General features: G+C 37.0%; 1 protein-coding gene across 1 annotated transcript; it reads left to right on the forward strand.

The window, feature by feature from the left end:
• Window positions 1-236: 236 nt before the first annotated feature.
• On the forward strand, window positions 237-4,398 carry LOC139718718 (C-type lectin domain family 19 member A-like). Its single transcript, XM_071630179.1, has 3 exons — window positions 237-405; window positions 967-1,239; window positions 3,789-4,398. Exons 2-3 carry the CDS (start codon window positions 967-969, stop codon window positions 4,053-4,055), a joined length of 540 nt encoding a protein of 179 aa, XP_071486280.1. The 5' UTR covers window positions 237-405; the 3' UTR covers window positions 4,056-4,398.
• The last annotated feature ends 15,573 nt before the right edge of the window (window positions 4,399-19,971 follow it).

Raw genomic sequence — 19,971 nt, forward strand, 5'->3', positions numbered from 1 at the left:
ACTGAGAGTAGGCTACTAGAACACCTTCAAGAGGACTGCAACCAATAAGAATGAACACTGAGATGACGTGTCCACAGTACGCTCATCCTCCATCCCGGGGCCTTCTCCGTCGAGACCACTCCTACCAAACTGATTGAACACGCCTAAAAGTTAGGGGCGCATGCGCCTGAACTAGAATCTTCCACACTTGTTTATTATGTCCAACTTGTTTTGCTGATATTGCCAGCAATTATTATTATAGACAAAACTATTTTGTCATATCCACAACCTTGACGGAGGTTTATATACTAAAAACAAGTAAACATCTGGGTAGTATCCTACATACTGATCTGTCCAGCGAGCTAGTGTTCCGCCCGTTTCCGTATACCAGCTTCAGGAGGGTCGTTCCAGACAAAACAAACGAAGGTAAGCCCAACCTGCTTGTTAAAGAAACCAATACACTACTATACACAATCACATCATACAAAAGAAGAGAGAAGAAAAAAGAAAAAGTCATAGTTTTCCAGCCTCAGCTTGACTCTTAATCACGTTGAAAAGTAGAAAATTATCAGACCATCAAATCTTCTCGTCTAGTATCCACTAACTGCGGCAGTTAAAAATGCATGTACTCCATAATGGTTCATTACTTTCAGTCATTGATGGCACATTGTATTTGCTAAGCATTGTTATGTTCTACTCTGGAAATTAATCTCTCCAGACAGGTTTAGTTCAGTGTCCTGCCATGGCCACTAAAGGTAAAGTCTATCGGCCTGTGAGTGTGTGGGATTATGTCATGGATTTGGTTAGAAACTGCGTCTTTCACTTTAAATTTGGTATTGCAAAACCGAATACTGATTTAATGCTGATGAAAAGAAAAGTGAACTTCTTTATCATGAAATTCACGTTGTAACTATATGAGTCAAGACTGTCAGATGTAGTATTGTTATTGGCCCAACAAAGTGTATTCTTCTTATTTTCATGTGACAGATGAAGTCACTTCTGGGCATTTTGGTGGTAACAGCCTTTGCTATGGCATCATCATGTAACGCCGAATTCTGCCCGCAGTACTGGCACAAGTTCGAGGGATTTTGCTACCGCTACTTCGGGGACAGAGTAACTTGGTCTGCTGCTGAGGAGAGATGTAACCAGCACTTCACTACCAACGGCATGGGCCACCTCATCTCGGTCCACAGTGACAGCGAAAACCGCTTTGCCTACGAGCTGTTCCGGTCAAGCGCTGGTGACACTCCAGACTGGGTGGTAGGTGTCAAGCAAAAATGAAAGATTTTACCCATTGGATCCGAACAAAAAAGCTTCAATTAACAGTGTTTTAACTTTTGAACTGCATGGTCCTGAATGCCTCTTATCTTGTGTGATATACCACGAATCTATGTTAATGCATGGAATTGAAAATTATCTCATTACTAACCAAAAAAACAAAACAAAAAACAAAAACAAAAACAGAGACCAACAAACAATAGGAGTAATTAGATCTTATTTACTTAAAGCTGATATATACATTTAACTCACATCTTTCCCAACAGTGCGAAAGGTGGCACCAAATTAGCTCGAAACATTATTCCTGGTGAGAAAGCTTTTCAAGGTTTTTCGGATATCTTATGCCAACACATAAACAGGAATTATTTGAAATTGTATCAAATATGAAGGTAAATAAGACTCCCTGCTATGCTGACATTACAAAATCATAATTAAGAATAGAGTCATAAAATGTATTATGGATCAGACTCTGCTTCATATTGATTTGTCATTAGAGTTCGGTCAAGTCCCAAAATAATCATGATCCGCGAACATTGCAAATGCTGCATTTAAGAAGGTAACCAATTGGGCTAACAAACTAGATCACTGAACTTACTAAAACAAAACGCTTTTCTGTCACTCATTGCGACATACGCATGCCACATTAAATTCTATCAGATAATATACTGAGAATGAAATTAAAGAAGTGAAAACGACAATATTTTAGGTTCTGCAAAATAACATACAACTGAAATTGACTTCTAAGATGAACAATGTTGCGGCAAATTGCGGCAAGAAATTTATCAACAAGATAAAAAGCAAGCAAGTAAGCAAGCAAACAAGCAAGCAAGCAAGCAAGCAAGCAAACAAACAAACAAACAAAACACATTCTTTCTCTACTGACACTAAACCAGATGTATTGTATTATTATTTTATCTATCTTAAAGGGATGGTGTCGCATTGGTCGAGTTGAGGATTCAGCTTTTAACTTTTTGCAAGATACTTTACAAAACCACCCTATGAAATGTTACAGGGAACATACATTCTAAGAGGAATTAAATATTTTGATAGTAGGTTTTAAAGTAACCGAGATATCCAAAAACAAAGCAAAACAAAGCGATGCTACTAAAAGGTGGATGCCACCTTTTATTAGGATCACTTTTGCTTTGGATATCTCCGCTATTTAAAAAGCAAATTTCATCAAATTAACTCTGAATTCCTCAGAGAATTTCTGATGAGATTTCTCATTATCTCGCAAAAAAGTTCGAAACATGAAGCCCAACCAAAACCACATTATCCTTTTAATTGCGGAATTCTATATATAGCATGGGGCTGTGCTACCCAATCAAAGTTTTACTGCAATAAAAGTAATAAAAATAATGATTATGAAATGCTTGCTTCAGAGCATATACTTCAGTTCAGTTCGATTTTATTTTTACATTTTTTTCAAGGAAATCAAACGCTGAAAAAAATGACAACACGTGTATCTGACAACAAAATGGGACAAAAATATTGCATTCATAGTGTCATAGTCACATGCAGTCTTTAAGGTATATAAACATAACAATAAGAACAAAGGAATCGAGGATACACTAAGTTTCAGAATAGAGAGGAAGAAGCATATACTGATGAACTATAATTTATCGTAGAAGAATTCTCCTTAGAATAATGACCTTTATCTTCTATATATTGTATCAATTTATGTATCGGCTTGACAGAAATAATATGCATAAGAACTTGACAAAGAAATTAACCAAAATGATTATTTGCGTGCTTACAATAATAGACAGGTATAGTGACTATCACTTACCTAAAAGCAGAACAGTGTCTCCTCCAAAAGCTGCATTTTTCTAAGATCATCCAAACTGGGATGCTCTAGACATGAAGACGGCAGCTATTCTTTAAATCACCTGACATAAAACTAACAATAAGCAAATATTAAATTCATCCATTTATACATGGATTGCGGTAATGTTGACTAAAATAGTCAAAACGGTTCCAGGGCAATTACCCCATGGAAAATTATCCCGGACCCTTCCCCTGACCCTAATCCTAATCCTGAACCTAATCCTAACCCAGCGCTAATCTTTCTCTATCCTTATCACTAACCAGTATTTAGCCGGGGGTACTCATACATTCTGTATGCATAACATATGTATACATGTATTGCTTTTCTTCTTTTTTGCAACTGGCAGGCGAATTTCCGTATCTATTTCATTAGGTAGAGAGTCTTGCATCTTTAATTTCACTTCTTTTGTACTTTTTAAAGGAGTTTTAGGATGTCAGACATGTTTGTATTGACACAATCCTTTAATAATCGTATTCGTGCCAAACGTTTGTTAACGATTTAAGAGAAGTTGTGTTGGTTCATTGCTTTCTATTCTTTTTTTTTTTCTTTACTTGATTTAGGGCACGTATATTTTCCAACAAGAGCACACACACACACACACACACACACATATACACACACACATCATATACATATACTATGTACATACACACATATTGTGAGAACTCACTCTACTCAATTAACTTGTTATCATTCCATGCAGTACAATGCACAAAACCGTAATCCAGTGCACGGGTTTTGGCTTGGACTCCATCAAGAGACATCAAGTGGTCCGTGGGTCAACACAGACGACTCTGCCTTTGACTACAACAACTGGAAGTCCGGGGAGCCGAATAACAGCTACTACGGGTCGACTGCTGAAGACTGCGTGCATGTTTGGCGTCGTAATGACGCCGACGATAACCTGCGTGTTTGGAATGACATGTACTGCCAGGAGAACATGCCGTTTATCTGCAAAGTAAAAGCATAAACACGTCTGTGACCTTTATGGAAGTTACGACGCAGATTTGGGTTTAAGTTCTAAGCTACTTTTTATCTGTTGCTGCTAAAGCTATCAACCATTTCCCCCCCCCCCCCCCCATCGCTCATTCGGAACGGCATTTTATAATTTCCACTAAAAACAACGACGAGTCCTCGTGCCATGACTGGTAGAATTCTTCAAAAATCTATACGATTTTTATTTCTTTATCACACCAAAAACAAACATTAACTCATAATGGTGGTTAGATCGAAAAGAAATATAGCGTCTAACGAAGTGAAGATTATGGTTTATGACATCGCGACCAATCAATAAACATGACTGCTTCCATAAACTACACACTGATTCTGTTTATGTGGCTTCTGTATCAATACACAATAATGAAAACGACTAAAATTGTGCGTCCTATACAAGCACATTGTATCTACATGACTGTTTGTGATTGATGGAATTTGTGTACGGAGAAGTGTGAATGTCAGAGACTGTAAAAAGTGAAAGTTAAAGCGAGAGAGGGAGACAGACTGCTCTATATACTACATCACATTTTTTCTCAGTGATGTATTTGTTTTGGAGCGACTCAAAAGAACTTGAATGGAATGAAAGTATAAAATTGCCTGAATGCGCACATTGTCTGTACTATATGCTATAGACTAATGGGGTGTTGCAAGAAAGTTGCAATCAATTGCAACTTGCAACTGATTGTCACTGGCCAATCAAAATCATTGTTGCATGCATGTCTTCTCAATAGGGCAGACCCTGAGCCAATCAGAATGATTGTTTCAAAATTAGCAATTATTTGCAATTGATTGCAACTTTCTTGCAACACCCCATAATACCCTACATTTACTCTCATATCAACACACGTTTACCTTATGTTATGAGATATACATGTATACATATATATATATATATATATATATACATATACATACATGATTTTTGATGAAAATCCACATATGATACACACATTTATGTTTATACAGTTATATATATATATATATATATATATATATATACAATGTATTTGCATATATTCATATATAAGTCTACATAAACATATATTTGAAACAATGTTCTTTTCATGGCATATACTCACAGCAGACGTGTCCACCACTAAAACGCCGATTTAAAGGGAGGATCTACGCAAAAATATGACTAGTGTATACAGTGAAATGGTTGAAGCATGTAGTTCGTATGCCCTCACATCGCACTATAGGATCCCATTCCAAGCCTTTAAGAATGACTTGCAAAAAAAGAAGAAGAAGAAGAAGAAAAGAATTATACACCAGAACTCGTACCATACACGCCGTACAGCCATACTCGCATGCACTGACACATTACAGAGACAAAGACTTACACGGACAGGGTGTGTTTTTATTGGGAATCATAATACGAGTTTTATGGAAGTCTTGCAAAATAATTCTTATCTTGATATTTTTTACAAAGAAACATTCTTTCATTATAATTATAATAGTAATGATAAAGTGGAGAGAGAGAGAGAGAGGGAGAGGGAGAGGGAGATCGAGAGGGAGGTAGGGGAGGGGAAAAAGAAGATTCACAGGCTTGGACTTTATCCACTGAATGAAAAAAAGCAGTCTTCCTCTTACAAAGACAGTAATACATCCTCATATCAGCACAATGCTGGAGAAAAGGACAAATACAAGATTAGTGTCATATTACTCCGGATGCGAGAATACGATTCTAGGAATGACACAGTAAAAAAGTACAATAATGAGATATCGTTAGCTGAAAACCTGAAGGGCGCTATCGCGTTATAAGATTTGAGCGCAAAATGTTAATGAAAAAAAAGAAACAATTATTTTACTGAAAATGAAAATAATTTAAAATCGACACCATAAAATGTAGAGGATTTTTAACTTCTACTACATGATACCAATAGTTCAATACAACTCCAAATTGCGACAACACTCTTCTGGTTCTCTGCCGACGAAACAATGAAGTCTCATTTTATTGATAAATATCTGATTTTTCGTTATATTATGCTGTAAAGGACAAGCACAGGTGTGATATACACTCTTGGTACTGTAATAAGGTTCTAGGAATTATACATTAAAGAAGAAATACAATATGAAATATCACAAAGTCTTATTTTGTTGATAAATGTCTGATTTTTTTTCCATCATACTGGATCCAGTTGAGATACACGAACGTCATAAAAAAGGCGTCAGTGACTGAGCATGAGCTGGATAATAATTCATTTTGGAGACAATCAATTTCTTAACATATTAAGGGATATTCACTACGAATGTAATTCGAACCGATACATTCATGTGCAATTTGCATAGAAGCCACAGATTGATGTTCAGCACACTAGCAATTCCATACCATGGTCAACATGACTTTAGTTATTAACAATTACCAACAGAGTATAATTCAGTGGAAGAAATAAACAAACAGATATTTCAACGGAATCTGTGAGAATTAACACAGTTTAAAGGGATGGTACAGTATTGGTGGAGATGAGAAATGGGCTTTTAACTTTTTGCGAGAAACCAAGAAAACACTTATGATATAGTACAGAACATACCATTTTAAGAGGAATTCAAAGTTTATTTGATGAAAATCGGGTTTGGAATAACTGAAACATCCAAAAACAAAGTAAAACAAAGCGATCGTAATAAAGTGTGGGTCCCACACTTTATTAGAATCGCTCTTTTTTGGATATCTCAGCCATTTCAAAACCAATTTTTATCAAATAAATGTCGAATTCCTCATAGAATTACATGCTCTTTCATATTTCATAAGAGGTTTCTCATTATCTCACCAAAAAATGTTAGAAGCCTGAAATTAGGTCTCAACCAAAACTGTACTATCCCTTTAATATGTCATACATTTTCACCAAATATAAATTTGCTTTAGTTAGACCCTCTTACACAAAAGTATATGAATAATTATGCAATCATGTCATAACCTCATCGCACAGCTAGGCCTAAATACTCGTATTCAGAAAGATTCAAAAATAGTGATTTGTGTTTGGACGATGCTTCAGCAGATGAAACTCTTTCCCCCTGGTAATCATCGTTGATTAGTTACAAGACAACAATGATTATTAGGCCTAGAGATGAGAACTAGAAATGTCGCTATGGCGACTGGTACGCCTCCACAATAATGTATGATTCTCCTCAATAGGTCTTTATATGTCTTTATAATGTGTGATGACAGTTTGATCTAAAAGACAAAATATTGAAATGACGTGTTTGTCATAATGTGTTGAGTGTTCACTTACCTTTCACTATAGGTTTAATTGGATGAATGGCTACATTTTCTGAGAGAGCATGCATTTGGGGATTTGAGGACTTTTACTTGACTTTTGACCTTTTATAATTTTATGCAGTGAGCAATTTTCAAGGTATGGATTAAAAGTGTAATTTCTGTATCAAATACTAAATTGTTAGCATTTTAACCTGGCCTTTGACCCTATTACCCTAAAATTCCCAGGGAAATCACTGTCAGGCAGAGCATGCATGAATATTAGTTTATAATGATATCTTGAGCCACTTCCGAGATATGGAGGAAGACGTGAAATTTTGCACTTTCACTTGACCTATTGACATTTTACCTTTTGGCAAGAAAGATATGAGGGAAAAGTGAAAATGTGAGGAGTTGACCTTGACCTTTGACCCCATGACCCCTATTTCCCTATAGATAATCACTCCTAGTCAGTACATGCTGATGTACTATATGTTCCATGAAGATATGGAACCATTTCCGAGATATGCAGAAAAAAGGGAAATTACAAAACTTTCACTTGACCTTTGACCTCATGACCCGAAACTTTCACTAGGGAATCTTTATTGGTTAGTACATGTATACACATAGTTTCAAGAAAATACCTTCAGACACTGCATAGATAAAGGGGAAATAGTGAAATGTTTAACATTTGACCTTGACCTTTGACCAGGAGCATCTGCACCTAAAAGTCAATAGTTACAACTTCACCCCCTCATGTAGCCTATTATGTAAATTCCAAGTTTCATATCTCAAACATTTTTTTTAAGCTGTGGTGTCCACAAAATTGATTACGGACGGACGGAAGGACGGCATAAAAAAGGAGGCATAAAAATACAACTTATTGTATTAATGTTTAAGAAAAACGGAAATTCATATAAGATTATGCACAAAATCATTGAGACATCTGTGAGTTGATGGTGTAATCATCATAGGCCTATGGTGACCTCTTTCAATTTTCATGTTGAAAGCCCACGCACATCTCTCAGGCACATATTTGAACTTTTGTAATCCCCTCACATTGCAAAATTTAGGTACGATTTTGATGAAACATGAATTTGCTATTTGTTTGTTTGCTTTTACACAATCTAAGTCACCTTAAAATGGCGTAGTACATTGAAATAGATGTTGAATTGTTCTTTTTAGTGTGGAAGTATAACGCAGGGTTTAACGGTATAACGGTGTGGAAGTATAACAGCCCAGTTATAATTCAAGGCAAGGTCGAGTTCGTAATGGAGATGATATCCGGAGATCGAGTGGATATAGGGATCACTTGTTCTGCTTGTTTGTCACAGTAAAGACGAGGGTATTTTTGGTCACGCGAGGAAGGCTGTACTTTTAAAGTCAAGTGTGCGTGGGCTGTACACTCGACGACTTCAACCCGCGTTTATTTCTCTTGGTTGTTATGTACTTTCCCAAATTACAGACCACGCTATGTACCAGCAGCATAATGCCCCTCAGTATTAATTTCATTGTTGTTGTGGTCTTTTTTTTTACATGCGCTTTGAATATGGCTATTGTGATTCCATTCCAAAAGACCAAAACATGTAAAAGTCTCTATTTTTGCATCCGTTTGCATAGGGTTACTGAGTCACAAGTGGTGCTGACGTAAAAGTATCAGAATAAATTTGAACAATCAGTACAGAAAATGAGGAAAATGTTCTATTCTAATATACTGCCACAGATTCACTTACACTGGGCTATTATGGAAGGACCGTGAAACCGACATAAAATATAGTTTCCACTCGTCAATATCTCGAATTAGAAACTTACGTCAACGGGTGCACAATGGGTCAAAGCAATATAGGTGGCCTATACTTGATGCAAAAACTTCCTAATTGTCATTAATAAAACAAACAAACAAACAAACGAAACAATTAAATAAAACCAAACAGGACAAAATACAACTTCAATTAAACTAACCAAGAAACCATCAGATAATGCTATGAAAGGGTCTTTTTGTATTTGCCTGCGTGTTTTTGGTTCTATCGAGGAGGTTTTAGAGTTGAAGTTCCAACTGGCTGTAATTATTCAAACAGTTGTCAGATTTCTATTGATGTGCAAAAGAATTTCACAGGTGCATTGTGCCTTTGATGATCGATGTTCGAAGCCGCCGTCTTGCATGCTGAGCAATCTGAAGATTCATTTTGAACGTTAACATTATATTGGCCATATTTTGCTTATTCATTTATTAAATGAAATGAAATTTCACGTAATGATAAAGTATGTAAAACAAAAATCAATCCCGTGCAGAAATTTGTGCGAAAGTGTAAATCAGAGCTGTATCATGAGAAAATGTTAAAAACTGTACCATCCTGGAAAGCCGGTTTTATCACTTTTCCGCTTAATTCCGACAAATAAAACTGACCTGGAATAATCTTCAGATATAATTCTTTATTGATAGTATGTCAGATTAGTGCCCGGGTATGCCCAGTCGAGTAATTCTCATCTTTATTTCAGCATTTTTTGCGTAATTTCTATTCGCACATCCTCGTGTCTGTACCACCTATCTATACCTTGTATAATAAGAAGGGATAGCGAAAAGTAATTACCATCACAAAGACATATCTTCCTTAGAAAGTGGCTGGTGATTATGCAATGAGACACGAGTCAATTGTCTTCCTATCTGCGTGGCAGATCCTGTTTAGCACATGCTTCAAATATTTCTGAGCGGCGGCATCGAACATCTAGCAAAGGAAATAAGACAGTTGCGACTCCATTCTCTTGAACCCCCTTGGTTCTATCATCAATGGGAAAGTTGTAAGCTTACTGAATGAAAGTCTGATCAGCCCTATGATATTATACCTGCAGTCAATATTGGTTGTCTATACTCGACGGATTCCAAGTTTCATTCTTTGGAATGATATCAGTGTGGCATTGTGAAATATACAACCGGTTTTTCTCTATTCTTTACTTTGCAAATAAAATCCACGTGACTCTGTTTTGTCACAGGAGGCACTCATTCAGAATGATATGTAAATAATATATTGGCCTATATCGAATGTTAGCTGTCCATACATAATTTTTTTGAAAGAATTAAGTAATGTAGTAATGGCTTTATACATTCAAAATTGTACATGTTGTATTACTGTTGTTCTAATCAGTCCTCTTCTCATGGACGCTTCCGGTGTAATTCACATCCTGCTCATTTTTGGTTTGTTCGTACACTAGTATAATTATGGAATAATGACACAAATTGTCTTGCAAACTTTGAGAATATTCACTCAACATCTATTTTCTTTATTTACTAAAGCTCCCTCCCTGCACTTGAAATAACCACAAACGTTTACGATTTTGCCAGAAAACAAAACAAAAAAGATCAGGAGATCAAAGATGCTAATAATGTTCGGAAAGTATAATCCGATATTCTTAGCGGGCTATGTCAATTGTAAGAAAAAAGCTAACCACAACCACCACCACAACCACCACAACAACAACAACCACAACAAGACACAAGCACACACACACACACACACACACAAAACAAAACAAAAACAAAATCAAAACAAAAATCAAAAGAGATCGAATTGTGTTTGATACAGATACAGGTTGTATTATAAAAAACGCAACGAATGTGCTCCATTAGCTTGGAAAATTTGTATGAAATTTTCTTAATGATCCTTTTTTTTTTGCCCTCTCATTCCATACATTAATAAAACCCCACATATATAAGAATAAAGTGTATGAACAAATAAACTTATGAGAAAGTGGATAAGCATGGGGAAGCTCAGCTAGAACGAATGTTGATAAGTTAATAAGTTGCTAAAACAAAAAGAGTTTTAAGATGCATTTATGGATGTAATTCATACACACATACTGATCCGCTTTTCTTAGATAGTAGAATTTAAAAAAATAGATGATTTGTATTCAATGAACTTCGGAATTTTGATGTATAATTTGAATAATTGTGTTTTGCCTGAAGTTTTGGAGTTTTTACTGAAGAAAAATGAAGAAATACATATATCCAACACGACAGAGTGATATGTTTCATATTCCGAAAACTATAGATTACAAATATTACAGAATACTGTTATTTACAATGTCCCCAAATTTTGGAATTCTGTAGATAGTGAAATACGACGAACTCCCGGTTGGTATTCATTCAAACGTAAGCTTTAAAAGTAAACTTCTTTCGCAATACTCTAGTGATAATATGAATTGATATCATTTAGCACATGATTTGAAATGATTGATACTGATATAGATTATTCGGCATGATAGATCAGGTCTAAACATGGTTTGATCTTTCTTTTCTTTCATATTTCTTTCCTCTTGCACCTGCAGGTACCGTCATTGATACGGTTCGGTGTAAAAATGGCAGAGGTAAAAATGGCAGAGGTAAAAATGGCAGGGGTAAAAATGGCAGGGGTAAAAATGGCAGGGGTAAAAATGGCAGAGGTAAAAATGGCAGAGGTAAAAATGGCAGAGGTAAAAATGGCAGAGGTAAAAATGGCAGGGGTAAAAATGGCAGAGGTAAAAATGGCAGAGGTAAAAATGGCAGGGGTAAAAATGGCAGGGGTAAAAATGGCAGAGGTAAAAATGGCAGGGGTAAAAATGGCAGAGGTAAAAATGGCAGAGGTAAAAATGGCAGAAGTAACAATGACAGAGGTAAAAATGGCAGAGGTAAAAATGTCAGAGGTAAAAATGGCAGGGGTAAAAATGTCAGAGGTAAATGATTATGTCAGTGGTAAAATGTCAGAGGTAAAGTTGTCAGTGGTCGAAATGTCAGTGGTCAAAATGCTAGAGATAAAAATGCCATTGATAAAAATTTAGTCGTTGAAATTCAAGAGGACGAAGTAAAAGTGACAGATTTTTTTTTTTCTTCATGTGTCTGACACCTTTCTCGCAATACGCGCTTTTCGTGCCTTCTGAAATAAAGCACGGGGGAGACCGGGGAGAAATGGGACACTGGAATGTAACTTGAAAAATGCTTGGCCAGTCAACAATCCAAATATATCAGTAAAAAGATGAGCCTCGGTACACCTGAAAATGGACATATTAACCACTATACAGCTCTACAGGTATCTTGTCAGTAAAATATCAAATTTACTATAGTTCTGGTAGGTCCTTATGTTAATAGGTATTTTAATAAGTGTGCAAAATTATGAAAATAAAATTGCTTGATAACAGACATGCAGGTATGAAAAATTGGCAGGGATCTTTTACTGTTTCTGTTACCACTGGGAGAAATTTAATAGGGCAGTGTTACATTTCTCCCCGCGGCACATGTAAATCCTACTTTGGTCATGATGGTTATCCAATTTCTGTCCAGGTTGTCTCATTTCTCCCCGTTTGATGTCTCATTCCCCCAAAATTAGGGGTTAAGCAAATCATTAATTACACGAAAATATTTTATAAAGGGGTATCACTAAATACTCTTAGTGGGGCAGCTTAGCAAACCTATCGTGCATTTTGTAATACAAGCGCCAAATTTGGCACAAATGTACATTAACACATATTGCAAACATTTTCAGATATTGGGGCACTTGGAATTCTCTCTTTATGTCCGCCATATTGGATTTCAAAATGGTCGCCATTTGAAATCTACAGTTGCGATTATCTCTGGGTCTAATGGTGCTATTGACCTGATTCTGGTGTGTTCCGTGATTTACGCCCATGCTTTGGGGCAACAGCTACGTTTGAAAGGCATCAAACATTTACATTTATTTCGCCTGCGGATTCGTTCAACAATGATTGAAAGAAATCCCATGGTAAACTGTCGGTTTTCTCTTTCACTAGAACAGTCTATTGCTATAGTTCGTCTCCAGTTTTTATAATATGCATAAGTTTGTAAAGTGACCACAAAGTGTTCATTAAACTTCGAGATATTTGTTTTTGCGCCATGTGATACTTGAACAATGTAATAAAATATTTTGCAAGAGCTTATGTCTGCCGATACATCTGCTGTAGTTTGTTTTTTTTTGCGTTTTGTATTTTTACTTCTACATTATGTCGTGATCAGGCCTTGTGAGATAGATATGCTCCTACGAAATCTGAATGTGAGAAAATAACATACAACAGGTGGAAAATTAGCGGTTTGCTTCGACTATGTCTCCTTCACTTCTTTACACTAAACAGTTCAAAAAATGAAAAATAATGACAATAGAGTACTAGCCTTGACGTGAGCGGAATTCGTTTGTGTAAGAGTGTGTATGTGAGAGTATGTATATCTGCGTATAGAAGTATATGTATGTTTATACCAAAAGTGGGTTCGCGCGCGTGTGTGTGTGTGTGTGTGTGTGTGTGTGTGATAACTTCACTGGGCGAGACAACGTAGGATTATACTGTTTAAGGGCTTTGCAGCATTGTTGGAACCCCCTTATAATGATAGATAGTAATAATAATAATAATAATAATAATAATAATAATAATAATAATAACATAACAATAATAATACTGAATAATAAAAATAATTTCCCATAGGCCTACTAGGCTCTTAGCTGGTTTATCATTCCTCTGAACAGACAGATTACGCCACTGCACTTGAATCAAACTCAGAATAATGAGAGTGCTCTAATCTTTTTAAAACGTAATTCAATAAACATTCTTCAAATCTGCAGTTTGGATTTGATAATTCGATAAATACAATTTGCTCTGGCTAGGTTATCATTCAAAACCTCTTCATACGTTTATCTCTGACGAAATCGCAGTCATTACTTCTAATATTTTACATCTGACATTTTTACCTCTGCCATTTTTACCTCTGCCATTTTTACCTCTGCCATTTTTACCGCTGCCATTTTTACCGCTGCCATTTTTACCGTTGCCATTTTTACCGCTGCCATTTTTACCTCTGCCATTTTTACCTCTGCCATTTTTACCTCTGCCATTTTTACCCCTGCCATTTTTACCCCTGCCATTTTTACCTCTGCCATTTTTACCTCTGCCATTTTTACCTCTGCCATTTTTACCTCTGCCATTTTTACCTCTGCCATTTTTACCCCTGCCATTTTTACCTCTGCCATTTTTACCTCTGCCATATTTACCTCTGCCATTTTTACCTGGCACCATTGAGGGTACTGTCCCTATTACGGTCTTGTTGGTGTTTTCTCCTCTTCCTCTTTCTCATTCTCTTCTCCTTGTTGCGTGTGTGTGGGTTTGTGTGTGTGTGTGTGTGTGTGTGTGTGTGAGTGCACGCACGCCTGTCCAGGTGCACTTGCGTGCGTGCAGAGTGTCGCTGTGTGAGTGTGTTGATTTTCCTTCGGGGAACCTACTCCTACAAGCATCTGCTTCTATGTAGGTTCCCTCCACACACAGTTTTATTTATCCGCCATGAATGTACCCATTAGAGCAATTTCATGTAAATGCTTCTTGTATATACTGAACTTATAACTTATAATTTTTGTGTCACTTTACATTGTCATTAATGGATGTTGTAAACACAACACTATGATTTGTGTGGAAACCTAATAAATGAAATGAAATCAAATGAAATGAAATGAAATGAAAGAGGGTGAGATGCGGATTAAAATTGAGTGAACACTTTGATTAGGTAACAACCAATATATCCCTTTTTCGTTACAAATGAGTACTTTATAGATATATCACCATTGATTGTCCGATGATACAAAGTATAGGCCTATATACTAGAGACTATAAATTGACCAAAAAACAAACAAACAAACAAACAAACGAACGAACGAACAAGAACAACATACCATATCAGATGATTTTGGAAGTAGAAAAGAAGACACTGACGCCTATCAAAGACAATTCTGATCAGATCACCTTCCATCTTCATTTTTTCCCCTTCATCATCACCCTTTCATCATAATCATAATTTACCCTATTTTTATTGAGTATCTACGCACCGGAATATGAAAAATGACTGCATTCATGTTCAGATTTTTCTTTCTTCTCCATTCTGCTTAAGTAGAAAGGTTTCCTGGGCTGCAACATGTTCAAGCATTCTCTTATAGTAGCAGTCCTTCTTCTGCATAATATCTTAGGTAGTTTTTGTATAACATAGGTTTCCCGCCCAATTCCATTACATTTGCATTCCAATTAATGAAAAGGCGTTAAAATTCAAGCGATTTTGGTCACTGTTCTATACTCTAACGATTCATTTTAATTCTTTGAGTATTCAGTTTAATTTTCGTGTTATTCCTTTTAGATTCTATCGCATTTTCAATCAACTTAGAGGGAAATTAATTTTTCATTCCATTTAGCTACTCAAAGTTGGCATTCAACTTGGCGCCAGCTGGATAGACGTCCAAATTCGTGCAAAGTACCAATTACAATTTCATTTGCAGGAACACAACTTCACACTTTGAACGTTCGAATTCAATCAACATACACCACTTTCTACGTGCCCCTTTTCACTGTCATATATTGGATGATACAATTTCATTTTCATTTCAAAGTCTCATAGATCAATAACTTAATCTTAATCGTATGCTACGTATTTCTTTTCTGTCGACCTTTCTTTCACTTTCAATTCATCCCGAACAGTTTGTAATATTTAGGAAATAGCCATGTCCCAGAATATCTTATATATCCGAATCCATATTTTACATTTTGATTACATTTCTTACTTTCCCGGGTTCATATTATCATTAGTTGCCACAATTGGATCACTGTAAATATATACCCACTTCATCAAAGGGTTATATCGCCAGTTTTGCTGGTTGTCACGGTGAAGCTTCATCCACTAATTCTGTCCGTGTTCCAAATGTTCATGCACATTCTGTCCTGAAGCAGCTAAAGTCGTGTATTTAAAGTGTATGTATTATACGTGTTTGAAAGTGGGGTTATTAAACGAGCCAAGTTAGCTATAGTATGAAGCGAGAGTCACATTTCAAGGTAGATCAAGTTTGCATCATATTCAAACAGGATCGAGTAACTACAAAGGATATAAGCACCAACGAAAAATACTGGCCATTACATGCTTTGTAATTGTTTACCTTATCCTGAATTTGAATTCCTAACGTTCTTCACTTTGGTGCTAATGCGAATTTGAATGAGATGCACTTTCATTTTTTTTTTTATTTGAATGCCCTTTTGCAAGTTTCTGTGAGAAACTCGAAATTGCATGCTGATGAAATCAAATTGAATGAACTTGTCACCTTTTTGAATGTCGATCTCGGTGATCATTCAAATTCACTCGAACTTGAATGACCGCATCGTTAAATCGAATGCAAATCTGATGAAATTGTGGGGGGGGGGGACCTATAAATTTGGTAATACAATATTGGTTATGGAATCAACGTTCCTTTCTTCCTTTGAATCACGTTCAATAATCTATAGGCCTATACATTGATGTTCTCTAAGGTATTCATACTGGAAAGAATTCTGATTCATGTATGTAAGTATGTTGGAGAAAAATGAATAAATAAACAAACAAACATACAGACAAACAATGAACTTCGATAAAGATGATATTCTTTTCTATGTGATACTTCCCATTACCATCGATATGGCATGCTTTTTCTATGTCAATTTAAAATCTCCTGTACTTTGTACCATCTCATATCTATACTCCAGCGCTTGCCTTGTCTCGTAACTTAAAGGACAAGTCCACTTTCATATACATGTGATGGATTGAGTAAATACAGCAATAATAGTAGAACACAATCAGTGAAAGGTTGGGGAAAATCGGACAACCCGTTCAAAAGTTATGAATTTTTTAAGTATCAGCACAGTCCCTGCTGGATGAGAAGACTATTACAGCATCACATGCGTACAACACCACATGTTGCTATATATAAAGGGAAATATAAAGAGAATTTCACAAAATCTCATTTTTTGAAAAAAGTGCACATTTCCTCGACTCGTCACTAACATATGTTAAGAGTAATATTAATACCCCTTGCCTTCTGAAAGAGGGAAGTCAAGTGTTCTTTTTTAATGCAAGAAAAGTGAAAATATGTTGAATTTTCTTTATATTTTCTTTATATCGTTAATTGTACACATGTGACATCACAAGCTTCAGTAGTCTTCTCATCTAGCAGTAACTGAGCAGAAACTTCAAAAATTCATAACTTTTAAACGGATTGTCTGATTTTCCTCAAACTCTTGCTGATGTGTTCTATTAATATTGCTGCATTCATTCAATCCACATGTCTATGAAGGCGAATTTGTCCTTTAATATGTGATGGTTTGATTAGAAGCTTAAAAAGAGAGAAGAAAGAAGAAAAAACGTGAACAGTGTTAAACGACAGTGTCATAACATTTCCTGCACGTTCAGTGACCTTGGTGACCTGCCCTTTCCTTATACTCCCGAAAAGAGTCGGTTCATGTTGCTGAAGTCGGATGGCTCAAGTATACTCTATTATGGACCTTCGATATTAATCTTACACCTTATCCTCTTGCTCCTAAATGGGTTGTTTATTCACCTTTGAATCTGGTATACCTGCACTTATTTTGGAAGGTCTCTGGTTGGCAATAGCCGTATAGAGTAGCATATTTCTTATCGCTGTAGATAACCTCAAACTGTCTCAAATTTCAGATCAAGGTAACACTTAGAAATAGAAGCACACCCGGATCTTTCCGTGTAACCAAACCTTCAGAGTTCACTGAAACGAAATGTGATATAGACCGTACAGGTTTGACTATTGTGACACGCCGCTCACATAGACAGAATAGAATCTACAAACAAAATGACAGACATTGCATTAAAACTTGGATCAAGTTACTGTGCGAGGGATCGGAGCGCCTGAAAGGGGGAGGGTGTGGTATGAGGAATACATCCTCTCTAATAATTATCAAAGACGATTGACGAGTAAATAAGACTAATGATGAAGACAAAAATGTTGAAAAATTAAAAGGGACGCGCACTCCTTGCGTCCCTATACCCAGCACTCTATCTATAGGCGCTTTGAGGAGTAAGAGAGAGAAGAAAAGTAATAAAGACAACAGTCAAAAGCTTAAAGGTGAGGGGGCTGTCCCTTAACAGCCCCCCCCCCCCCCCCCTCCGACAAGATCCGCCACTCTGGTGCACACTTTTTGACAGAATATTTGTCAATATCAAAACATAAACGGTGTACTAAAGCCCTTTTTACACTTGTGTTTCTTAACCCCGGACTTTCTCTGACCCAGGACTATCGTTAGTCCCTTACCAATTTTTTCAGCTTTTTACACTGGCCAATGATTAGTCCCGTACTATCTCTTGTCCGGGGCTAAGGAGAAAACTGACCTTTTTACACTCGTATTTCTTAGCCCCGGACTTTCCAAACCACATGAATATTCATGATTACGCTGTGCACTGTAGAGATACGTACACGCACGCACCGGCTACACTTGATTACCTCGTTTCTGATTGGTCAGTGGGGGTCGGACTTCGTCTCCGTTGCTTAGCCCCGGATTATTTTTTCGTTCTGTTTACACTCACTTGCTTGGCACCGCAATTGCGGTGCTAACCCTGCTATTTTGCAGGGCCAGATAGTACCGGACTATCGGTGGGGCTAGCCCACTTTGGCAAAAAGGAGTGTAAACAGAAAGTGGGCTAAGGATAGTCCCGTACCAACGGTGGGGCTAAGGCACCCCTCCCTTAGCCCCACTGTTGGTACGGGACTAAGCAAAAATTTACAAGTGTAAAAAGCCCTTAAGTGTAGGGAAGGGGGCCTACAGCTGGGCGCGGGGGGGGGGGGGGGGGGAGGTAGCCACCCCAAAGGTTTTCAAGGTGAAGAAAAAAAGAAAATAAAGCTCTCTGTATTCAAATGCAAAGCCCCCGACTCTCCCATTGCTCGCTCCCATCTATAGATTTATACACTCTGGAAATGACAATTTTTTTTCGAATATAACCTTGCATTCCACAAAAAAAGTGTGCATCAGATCGCTTTATTCAAATCTAAAAAAGCAAAAGCTCCGTCGTGTGTGAGAGGGTATCCTCCTCCCACACCCTCTCCTCCTCCCCCATAGACTTAGTATTCCCTGTGATGACACATACTCGGAATAAGAGCCGAGATTCCGCGATTTAGCCATTAACATTTCCCTGAGTAGGCTACTGTATTAATTTTCCTTATATACCTTTCGCTGGAAATTCTAGAATTTACACTTATGGAATAGTACAGACCATACCATTTTAAGAGGAATTCAAAGTTTATTTGATGAAAATTGGGTTTGGAATGACTGAAACATAAAAAACAAAGTAAAACAAAGCGATCGTAATAAAATGTGGGTCCCACACCTTATTGAATCGCTCTGTTTTGGATATCTCAGCCATTTCAAAATCAATTTTCATCAAATAAACGTTGAATTCCTCATGGAATTACATGCTCTTTCCTATGTCATAAGAGGTTTCTCATTATCTCACCAATAAATGTTAGAAACCTGAAATTGGGTCTCAACCAAAACTATACGATCCCTTTAAGATTATACTGAATTTCAGGTCTGAAAATAGGAACTCCCCCATCGTGTAGAAGCTTCGCTCCCTGGCAAATTATCTTCCAAGTTTTGCCCCCGCCTCCTCCCCCCCCCCCATCATGAAAACGGAATCACGCCATGTTTGAGCCATTGGACGTGATATATATATCAATCATGTAGGCCCATATAGTCACAGCTCTCTGCCCCAGAAAGGAACATGCGCATAAAAGGTTGAAGGGTTATGTGGTCCGTCGGGTAATCGGGCGTGGGTCTGCCTGAACCCACAGAACTCTTGAGTTCTGTGCCTGAACCAATATGACATCTCCGTGGCAGAGCGGTTCACGGATTTGGCGTT

This window comes from Diadema antillarum, unplaced genomic scaffold (genome assembly GCF_040938485.1).
Source record: "Diadema antillarum isolate AM-2024a unplaced genomic scaffold, OU_Dant_1.0 scf00000099, whole genome shotgun sequence".
Classification (NCBI taxonomy): Eukaryota; Metazoa; Echinodermata; class Echinoidea; order Diadematoida; family Diadematidae; genus Diadema; species Diadema antillarum.